Source organism: Corvus cornix, chromosome 10 (genome assembly GCF_000738735.6).
Source record: "Corvus cornix cornix isolate S_Up_H32 chromosome 10, ASM73873v5, whole genome shotgun sequence".
NCBI lineage: Eukaryota > Metazoa > Chordata > Aves > Passeriformes > Corvidae > Corvus > Corvus cornix.
Window position 1 is genome coordinate 11,873,779 of NC_046340.1, and position 10,845 is coordinate 11,884,623.

At 44.4% G+C, this 10,845-nt stretch overlaps 1 protein-coding gene across 2 annotated transcripts in view; it reads left to right on the top strand.

Annotated features, from left to right (window-relative positions):
• PIAS1 (protein inhibitor of activated STAT 1) overlaps positions 1–10,845 on the top strand; it is a 49,262-nt gene extending 38,417 nt beyond the window's left edge. Inside the window, exons 7-14 of one of the 2 annotated variants that reach the window (XM_039557602.1) lie at positions 498–603; positions 1,906–1,979; positions 5,594–5,754; positions 7,379–7,509; positions 7,765–7,942; positions 8,844–8,986; positions 9,199–9,236; positions 10,305–10,845. In XM_039557602.1, the coding sequence (XP_039413536.1) occupies positions 498–603; positions 1,906–1,979; positions 5,594–5,754; positions 7,379–7,509; positions 7,765–7,942; positions 8,844–8,986; positions 9,199–9,236; positions 10,305–10,601 (1,128 nt within the window). In that variant the 3' untranslated portion in view covers positions 10,602–10,845. The remainder of the gene's footprint in view (positions 1–497; positions 604–1,905; positions 1,980–5,593; positions 5,755–7,378; positions 7,510–7,764; positions 7,943–8,843; positions 8,987–9,198; positions 9,237–10,304) is intronic. The other variant, XM_039557603.1, reaches the window with a different exon arrangement.

Below are 10,845 nucleotides of genomic sequence, written 5' to 3' on the forward strand. Positions count from 1 at the left end.
ATAAGCTTTTATTAAAAAAAACTTCTGATGATATTTGAACTGACAGCTTTCCTTAAATGCACTGCCACAAGTGCAATATTTAACATTATCTGTATAAAATTCAGTGCACTGCCATGAGTGCAGTGCTGAACATTACCCATATAAAATTAAACCACTGCCACAAGTGCAGTGCTGAACATTACCCATATAAAATTCAGTGCACTGACACACGGGCAGTACGTTATCCATGTAAAATTACCCTGTTTAGAGGGATAGGCTGCATGTGTGAAATAGATGTAGAACTTCCAGAAGTGTCCTAAATGCTGTTTTAAAAGCCTGGTTTGCATCTCAGCCTCAGTGAAGTGTGAAGTCACTTTCGTTGCCTCTGAAACTCCAGCCCCGTGAATTTCCTGAAGGGTTTCTCCGAGAACTTTGCCACCTGCAATCCCATACCAAACTATCTCCAGGCTGCCTGTGCTGCAGCCAGGGTTTGCTCTGATGTGTTTGGTGTTTTCCAGAACTATTCCATGGCCGTGTACCTGGTGAAGCAGCTCTCCTCCACGGTGCTCCTGCAGCGGTTGCGGGCCAAGGGAATCCGGAACCCGGATCACTCCAGAGCACTGAGTATGTGTCTGCTGGGCTTGTTCAAAAAGGAGAAATCACTTTTGTAAAGGCACATTTGGAATCAGGACTGTACTAACCAAGCTTTGGACTTCCTACAGCCCTCTGGGCTTTGGGAATCTGATAGTGGTGTTCTTTGTATTCAGTTCCAATTCAAAGACTCAGAGGCCTTTGTTTGCACTAGGAGCCAGTCCAGGAACCCTGTTGACACTGTGAGGGGAAAAATGCAAGAGAATCTCTTTCAGCTCAGCCATCCTGGCTTTGTTTGTGCAGAATGGCACAACTGTATTTCTACAGAGAAGTGCTCATTCAGTACCTCGGGCAGGCTGCGCTGAAGGCCTCACCCTGGACCTGGATGCTGGGCAGGAACGGCTCCATCGAGCTGGTTCTGTTCCCTTGGCACTGAGCTGTGGAGTGAGCCTGGAGAGAGTGGCCAGCACAGAGCTCCTCCCAACCCCCTCCTCACTCGGGTGTGAGATTTGCTGCCTTAGTGTTTGCTCTGACAACAAGCTGGTGGAAGTTTGTGTCATAAAAATGCCAGCACAAACTGCTGCGTGTTTGGTTTTCAGGGAGAGGGTGAAATCCCAGCACCTGATCGCTGTTGTTACTCTGTAATGCTCAGATAAGGGCTTGTACCTTCTCCACAAGGGAAGAAATGAGTCCAGCAGTAAATAAAAGTGCTGGGCATTAACTTGTCCTAATGCAGTTTGATGATTTAAATGCCCAAAAATCTAGAGAGTTCCAGGTGGCTGCTGCTCTGCAAGTTGAGAATGAGGGTGTAGGTGCAGTTCTTAGAGCAGGAATAAAATGGGACTGACTTGTTCATTTAACCAATGACTGCTTATAAAACAGGCCTTGCACACCAAAATAGAGGATGAAAGACTCCAGAAGTGAAAGACTTTGATATTTCACTGCAGTTACTTAAATCTCAGATTTTGTCATGGTACTTCTGACTTCCTACTGCTCAATTTGCTTTTCAGTTTTAAGTCACAGGATTGCTTGATGAGGATTTTGGGGGGTTTTAGTGGTGCCTGTTCATGTGAGAATTGTTAACAAGTTGAACAACTTCAGCTTGAAGTTAGAGGTGAAATTAATGTGCTTTATCTGTTGGTAGGTATTAAAAAATGATCAGTGCAAAGTTGCATGTAGAAGAGTTGAGACCTGAGTTTATCTCTGGATAAACACATTTTCTAGGGGTCTTGAACTGGAAGTTTACCACGCGCATTTCAGACTTGTTTTATTTCTTCATCATCCAATTCATGTTTGAATTAACCTAAAATAAACTTTTTCTTCTTTAAATACCAGTTAAAGAGAAACTAACTGCTGATCCAGACAGTGAAATAGCAACTACCAGCTTAAGAGTGTCTCTTCTTTGTCCAGTAAGTTGGTTTTTTATTCCCTCCAAAGTGATTCTGATTGAAATGTTGTGGGATGTGTGTGGGAGAGGTTACCTTGTGTTTACCTGGTTTAACTTTGTCGGGACAGAGAGCAGCTGAAATTCTCTCTCACTGTGCTTAAAAGCCTGTGAAATACCCCTGGGAAAAGGAGTGTTCCATTAGCTTGAAAATGTTACTCAAAATATATGTAAGCACACATTTAAATCTGTCACTGGATCATCTGAGTGTGCAGGTTGGGCTTGGATTGATAAAACCTCTCTCAGGGGGAAAGGGGGTGAATGTGGTATTGAGCACCTTGAATCTGAAATGGGTGATGTGCAAATGTACACTTGGAATATTTAATAATCTGCACTTAAAAACAAAGCAGTGTCTTGGAGGTTGTTCAAACAAAATGTTTTGATCCAATTTGAGGTGAGAGAAAAGAATTCCAGTGAACATGCAAGTGGCAGAGATGTATCTCGACCTATTTGTTGTTTTTTAACCAAGTAGCTGCGTTGTTTTGTGCCTGGATTTGTGTTATCAGTGGTAAATGCCCAACATTAATGTGATGTGTGCTTCTTTGAATCTCTGGGGCTTGTTTCAGGTGCAGGGCACCTTCAGAATCCTTGACTCTCTGTATTGATTGACAGAGTCCCTTTATTGCAGCCCAGCTATTGAAATTCTTGTCAAGATTAAGGATACATCTGTTTCCTGCTTTGCCTCAATCTGCTCAGGCTTGACACGAAATTCTCAGGTTTAAAATCTAAACAAGAAAACTTGGCTTTATTCTTGCAAAATTGGAGCTTATTTTTCAGGTTATTTAATATGTTCTTAAACTCTAAAAAGAGAAACTTTTAGAGGTGTAATTGCTTCATAAAAAGCACAATTAACAGTGTGGTTATTTTATATATATATATATATATATAACGTTCTTGTAAATCTTTGAATGTGGTATTGTCATGATCTTCAATTTTATTCCTTTTTCCATATCAGGATTGATTCTAGCTAAGGAAGATAAGGAATTTTTAAGGAAGATAAAACTAATCTGTGAGAAAGATACAGATTGCATTTACCAGATAAAATCCTGATCTGTAGAGCTGATAATCTCAAAAACCTGTAACTGCCATGTCATATTTTGGAACACTGAAGTATTGATGAATTATTTTAAGTCAGTCTTCATGCATCTGGTGGAATTACAGATTTTTATTCAGCTTATTTGATTTGTCAGGGTGTTGCTTTATAGATCATTCCATGGGAATTTCCTGTTTGTCCTGATTGCCTCCATCACTGATAAAATTCCTCTGCAGTGTTTTTGGGTTCCCTTTTTTCCTCCACTTTTTCCTCCTTCAGTGCTGCCTGATTTCCCAGTAGCTCTCGGAATAATCCATCCCAGGCTCTTTGGGGCAGAGACTGCACCTTCCAACAGAAAGGTTTTACCTTGATTCTCCTCAGGTCTGAATGGAATTTCATTTACAGCCCTGTATTTTCACTTGCTGATTTGATTTGCAAGCCTTTGGCTCAAGGAGAATTTTTTGTCTGTATTTTGTGGTTGTTTTCTAAGCTTTAAATGCTCTGAAGGTGCACCCTGAAAATGCTGATTTGGTCTCCAGCAGCAAAATGGAAAATTAAGGAATTTAGCATCACTCTGGGAATGGGAGGGTGCTGCTCTCCCCTCCCCTGGGTGTGATTCTCCTTGGGAGTATCCAGGAGAACAAATGAGGGAGGTGGGTTTAGTCTTCATAATTTTAATTCTGCCCTCCAGGCTGCTCAGAGCTTCCTTGGAATTTGGCACCCATGCAGGATCCAGCAGGCAGAGGGGCTGCTCTGAGCCCGGAGCTCAGGAACACACTGGAATTCATGTTCCTTTTTGCCCCTGGAAGTACAAATAAATAAATCTCCAGGCTCTGCAGCCGGACCAAATATTTAACTGAAGAAAAATTCCAAATCCAGGGGTTTACTGGAGGTTTTGCAGCTTTGTTTACAAATCCTGAACTCCTGTTTTTTAGCAGGGAAAGATAGAAATGTTTTGTGTGCTTGTAAAAGAAATTAATGCAGTGTTTCTTTGGCTGCCAACAGGCGGGAATCAAACAGTCCCAGTGTTGGGCAATGCAGCTTTTCCAAAGTTGGGATGCATCCCTGCTTTTTTCTATCAGTTCTGACACAGCTTAGCCATTGTGGCAGAGCTTATCCAGGAGGTTCAATGCTAAAAATGGGAAAAGAGCATCAACCTGTTAACTCTGAGTGTGGTTAAATCCCACCTCAGGGAAGTCACAGGCAGAGGTTTTATACCAAAACCTTGGGAAAACCTTCCTGGTTTTTAACTCTGCTTGTTTCCCTCAGGAAATGGGTTTTTATGTCCTTCCTGCAGCACCTGTCTTCGACCTTCCTTACTTTTCATTTGAAGCATCCAGGTTTTCCCTCTGATGCTCCCTGAGCTGGGGGACTGTGCCCAAAAGACAAATGAGCCATTGCCCCACCATCTGGGAGATGAGAATTCCTGACAGACACCGATCGGGGGCCTGGCTGCTCTGGGAGTTGATTTTGGGATAGGAATAATGTGCTTGGTCACGGATTCGGGGGAGGGGGTGCCAAACACATGGCACACAGAGCATCTCCTGCCGTGGGCTGAGCCTCTGCCACCAGCCTGGGGCTCCCCAGGGAATTCTCTGCCCCCTCCCATCTGCTGGGCCTTGGTGACAGCAACTGAGAGCCAGAGGGAAGGAAAAGAAGCGAGACCACGCTGGATTTGCCAGGAGTGGGGCAGAGGGGTTCTGTTCACAGGGAATAAAAATCATCATCATCATCATGGAGGAAGTGGTGGCCTGTGAATAGAGCCTTTGTTCTTGATGTTGTTTTTGCTTTGGGGATATTGTGGTGCCATCCTGTGGCATCCTTCTTGTACTGCTCAGGATCAGCCTGGCCACGGGGCTGGATTGAGGCACGCTCCCAACCTGCTCCACTCCCAGCCACCACTGGAATTGGCTGAGGCTGCTCAGATGGAGGCCTTGTGTATATTTTAGTCAAATATCGAACTTCAAACTACCCGGCATAAGCAGTTCTCCATAAATGATTGTTTTGTTGGGTTTTCATGTGGTGAAAGTCTTGTTTAGACATTGCTGCTTCTCACCTTTAGTGTGGCCAGTCCAAGCCCCTCCCGATCTGCAGCGTAAGCACTTGGCCTCAAACCAAATGCTGGGGTTTCGTGAGGAGATTTTTATTTCAGATTAAGATGAAATTCCTTTCACTGTCTGCTTTCCACTCAGTGTAATGATACTTTCACGATAATGAAGCATAATTCTGTTTGTGCTCTGTGCAGGACACTGGTATTTACGGGTGCTCAGTGGGCCCTGTATGTTGTTAGGGGAATATGGCAGGACGTGTTCTTCGGTTCCCTTGATCAAATATACTTCAAAATGTGATTTTTAGTCACTTTTATGCCACTACAAACTTACAGGAAGGAGGGAAGTGTGTATGTGACATAGTTCAATCAAAACTCGGATTTCTGAGAGTTCTTTCTGGATTAAACTCTACCTGGCTCTTTTCTCTTTTCAGGCAGAAAAGCCCTGTCGGTTAGTTCCACACCGAGGTAATAAAATCCTGGTTTCTTTCTCTTACAGCTTGGCAAAATGCGCCTCACCATCCCCTGCAGGGCCCTGACTTGTTCCCACCTGCAGTGTTTTGATGCCACTCTCTACATCCAAATGAATGAGAAGAAGCCAACTTGGGTTTGCCCCGTGTGTGACAAGAAGGCTCCCTACGAACATCTCATTATTGATGGGTGAGTAAAGCTGAGATCAAATTCCAGCGTGTTCCTCCTGTCTGAAATCAAGGTGATCTCCCTCCTTTTTTAACTCCCCATATTTAACTTCCCTGCTGCTGGTCAAGAAGTCCTGACCAGCTCCCTCTCATTCAAGAATTGTGCTCCTCTGACTCTCTGACTGTTCAAGTTGATAACAATGAAATCTATTCCTTCCAATCCTCAGTAAATTCCTGAGCTATCCTGCTGAAAATGCTTTTTTCCCCCCACCATGTTCCGTAGTGCTGAATTCCTAGGTGAAAACAGCACATGTTGTATTTTCTTTTAATGGAGCAACTGTACCAATCTGGCAGAGTTGATAAGAGACAGCCACGTTAGAGCAAATAAATCCTGCCACCCCTCCGAGTGCCTGTACAATTCCGTGTACAATTTCACACTTGGGGAGTTGCTATCTATAGAAAGTGACACAGAGATTGATTCCCTGGTACTGCCTACTTGCAAAACACTAAAAAAAAAAATAAATCTCTTGTTGTGCCAAGTGTGTATTTCTGGGTTTGCATTTTAATTTCTTAAGAGAGGAATCTTGTTTTTTTAAAGGGTGATAAAGGGAGAGAACAAGTAGAGGCCTCTGGGGATACTCTCAATATTTAAAAAAACCCCAAAACTGATGAAACAAACAAATAAAAACCCCAAAAGCAAAGCTGAAAACCCTGAAAAAACCCCAGAGTTTTAGAAAACCACCTCATCAATGATGAGTCTTTATTAGGGAGTGTGTGCTTCATTTTGCCAGTGAAGCATGAGGTCACTCAGGGTCCCTTGAGAGCCTTGCAAAAAGCTCTTGAAGAGACACTCAGGCTGTTTTGGTCTCCTGGATGCCCAGATTTATGGGTCCTCCACCTCAGATCAAAGAGCTGGGGGGCTCCTTGTCGAGGTTTCTGCCTAAAATAGTGAAGACAGAAAGTGGGAATAATGCAAACACCACATTTTCCTTATTTCTCCTTGTGTTGCCAGGTGCAGATGTTGGAGATGAGCTGATCTAATTAGAGCATCCCAAAGAGAAGGTTATTTCTGGAAAATGCTCCAATCTGGGAAAGAGGGAACTGTCTCTAATTAAAGCCAAGCTCTTTCCTGCAGAACCACATGAATGGCCCTGGTCAGAAGCTGGAATTCCCAGTGGGAGTGATGTGGTGCCAGGATCCCAAAGTTTTAGGAGGTGCCTGTGGGAGAAGAGGCTGCAAGTTGAGATTCCCATGCTCAGCATTTGTTAGGAAGTGTCAGGAAATACAAGTCCTTAAACCCTCAGCTGCAGGGACCCCTTTAAGAGAGGTTTCCTCAGGAAAATTTTGTCAGAGGGGGTGAGGAGGAGATTTTTTTTTAAACTCTCGTTCACATAATTCCTTTGTTTTGGGACATGGAGAGTTCTGTGTCACGAGCTCTGCAGGATTCTGCTCCCAGGGGTTTTAAATAAATGTGCAGATTTTTATTTGGGGTAACACTGGAATTTTTTCAATGATTCCTTTTTCTCAAGGAAGCAGCTGAGAGAAGAGCAGAACAATGAAAGCTTTTGGTTTCACACCAATTCAGACTTACACTGACTAATAAAAGCTCTTCTTTAGGTCTGATATTAAATATTTTTGATGGACAGGTTGTTCATGGAAATCCTGAAGTTTTGTACAGATTGTGATGAAATCCAGTTTAAGGAGGATGGATCCTGGGCTCCCATGAGATCGAAGAAGGAGGTGCAGGAGGTGACTGCATCTTACAACGGAGTTGATGGTGAGCCATGGTTGGGGGGTGTGAAGGACACTGGGATCCCCTAAGGATTGATGTTCCTTTAACCTCTGAAAATGCTCATTTTTAAACGTATATTTACAGCTTTGCTCATTTGTGAGATCAGCTAATTGAGTAGCACCTGTTTGGGGCTGATGGTAAAGTTTGAAGCTACCACCATTGTGTAGTTTATTTATGACTTAGAGCTTTTTAATGAGCTGTGATCTGCTAATTGGAGCTTCTCGTGTTGGCTTTGTGCAGGATGCATCAGCTCTTCCTTGGAACACCAGGTGTCCTCTCACCAGCAGTCCAATAAAAACAAGAAAGTGGAAGTGATCGACTTGACCATCGACAGCTCGTCAGATGAGGAGGAGGAGGAGCCCTCTGCCAAGAGGAGCTGTCCCTCCATATCTCCAGCATCACCAATAAATAACAAGGGGTGAGAACAAAACAAACAATGCAGAGAGAAGTCAGAAATTTCAAAATAAATCGTCTCTAGAAAGTTCTGTGCTTGGGTTATATCCTCATTCGGTAGCTCGTGGATTTGCTCTCGGGTCACAAGGCCTAAGGTTGGAATCACAGCTTTGAGTTAAGTGTGGAACACAATAAAATATTTTAGTTGTGTTTGTGGGATGGTGCAAAGGGTTGTGGCTAAAAGTGTGGGTTCTGCAAGTCTGGGGATGTTCTTCTTGCGCACGAAGCAGCACACGGGGAGAGAGCAGGGAGGAGCAGGGGTGGGGGGTGGGGTTTGGAGCAGCACGGGAATGGGGAATGCCAGGAGTACCTGGGCACCTTTACCTGAGCAGCCAGGCTGGAAACAGCTCCTTGTGTGTATAAATATCCAGGGATCCGTGGTGAAGTGGTTCCTGCTCCATCATGGGAGTGACTCGGTGATCACTGAAACCCCTCACGGCCTTTTCCCCGTTGGAATTACCTTGTAGGGTATCGGTGCTGTGGGGTCACACAGATTCCTGTGGCGGTGGGGGTTCAGTATTCCTTCAGGATTGTCTTGTCCTGCCTTGGGAATATCTGTAACGTCTTTATAGAGATCCCAGCACCATTTACACTTTCAGCTGGTTGAGACTGAACTTTCCTTTCCTAAATTCCAGCTGCCTTGGACTGAACTAATTTTCCTGGTAAGATATTGTGAGGAGATGAAAGCTTGGGGGATGTGTGATGCTCATGTGAAGCTTTGAAATTGCTGCGCATCTTTCAAGAAGCTCAGAATGCATTTTGAATTGAAGTTCAATGTGAAAATAAGCCAATAAGCGTCCCCTGATGGGACAGCAATAAACCAGGAGTGTATTTTATGCTTCTAAAAAGCCTTTTTTTCCTTCCAGCATTTTAAATTTACCCCACCAAGCTTCTCCTGTGTCAAGAACCCCAAGCCTTCCTGCTGTGGACACCAGCTACATCAACACATCACTTATCCAAGACTACAGGCATCCATTCCATATGACACCCATGCCTTATGACTTGCAAGGTGAGTTCTGTCTGGACCTGTACAACTCTCCAAGCACTAATATTAATTCTAAAATTTTTAAAAAATTAGTTTAGTATCTCTGTTAGTGAAGAGAACCTGAAGTTTTATCAGTGTTGGGCTGGTTTTATTTCAAAATGAATGGTGAAAAAATGGAGAGGTGCTTTTTTGTTGTTGTTTTGAGAAGCTTAATTGTGTTTTTTGTCTCTTCACAGGTTTAGATTTCTTCCCTTTCCTGTCAGGAGACAATCAGGTAAGTCAGGGAGAACCGAGTCCTGTGGCAAACACTCTTCCAGGCAGGATGTGCTGTGTGGGAAGCAGCAGCTGTGGGGTGGAGGTGTGAGAACAGCGAGGCTGCAGCTTTGTTTTGTACACACAGGAGCAAACAGGAGCATTGTCTGAGCACAGGGGTGGCATGAGGCGTTTTGGGAGCCAGGGGCTGGCAGGGATCCTCAGCCGTGGCTGAACGTGCAGCTTGATCCCTTTCCCTCCAAAAAAAAGAGAGCTGGGATGTCTCACCTGCCCTTTCTGCACTCCCAAGTGGGAAAATTGCATTAAAAGTTGAGGGGTACTTTCAGATCCTAATGAAGAGCAGAGCCTGCTGTGGAATTTGGATTCAGGAAACCTGGCTTGGTGTTCAAGATCCTGAGAATTACTGTGATCCAAGGAGTGCTGCTCTGGTTCTGCCAGTGGAGAGATACTAGGGAACAAGGCTGGGCAGCCTGGGTGTTCCATCATAATGGCATGGAGCATGGAGAGCAAAGTTCCCCCCGCAGGGAGGTTGGTTTAAATGGGATTTTTGACAGCTCAAGCTCCTGCCCTTCAGGGGTGCAGCAGAGAGGATAACGTGGGACATCCCTTGCTCCATCCCATGGGACCAAGCTGTCCCTACATGCGTTTTCCCAGGATTCTGCCTTGCTCCCAGCAGGGATCAGCACAGCTGTGGCTGACCCTGACTTTTGGGGGCTGGCAAAATGAACTTGGGGGAATTTTGCCCCCAAGGAATTTTTTGAAGAGCTAAAAAAAAAAAAAAAACAACCCAGAAGTGCTGCTGCTTGTCTTTTTTTCTGGTTTGGGTTCTCTGGTCCCATTCCCTCCCTGCCATTTGCTGTCACTCAACCCCAGCATTCCCAGTTCCTTTTGGCTTCAGGAATGCGGGGCTGCAGAGCTAAAAATTCATTACATCCTTGCACTGGCCGAGCTGCTGTGAAACCCAGGAGCTGCCAGAACTTCAGCTTGACCAAAATCCCTTCTTTCTGTGCTGCTCTGAATGCCAAGTCTGCTGCAATATCTGAAATCTAACTGTTGTTTCTCCCCCCAGCATTACAACACCTCCCTCCTCGCCGCCGCAGCCGCGGCCGTTTCCGCGTCCGATGATCAGGAACTTTTACACTCCCGTTTTTTTCCCTACACTTCATCCCAGATGTTTCTGGATCAGCTTAATGCAGGAGGAAGCAGCTCCCTGCCAGCCACGAATGGTAGCAACAGTGGCAGTAACAGCAGTCTTGTTTCCTCCAACAGCCTGCGGGAGAATCACGGGCACCCCGTCGCGAGTAGGAGCAGCACGGACACGGCCTCAATCTTTGGTATCATACCAGACATTATCTCATTGGACTGATTTTTTTTTTTTTTTCTGGGGGTGGGCAATGGGGGGACAGAGGAAATCTTTGTGCTTGGTTTTCCTTTCTGTTCAAAAAAAAAAAAAAAAAACATTAAGACAAGGTGGTTTTTTTTTCCTTTTTTAAAAAGGGGGAAAAAAAAAATTTACGTGTACAGAGAACAAAAAAAAAAGTCTATTTTCAGTTTTACTTTTGTATATAAACCTAAGATGGCCTCACTGGTAAAAATAAGAAAAAAAAAAA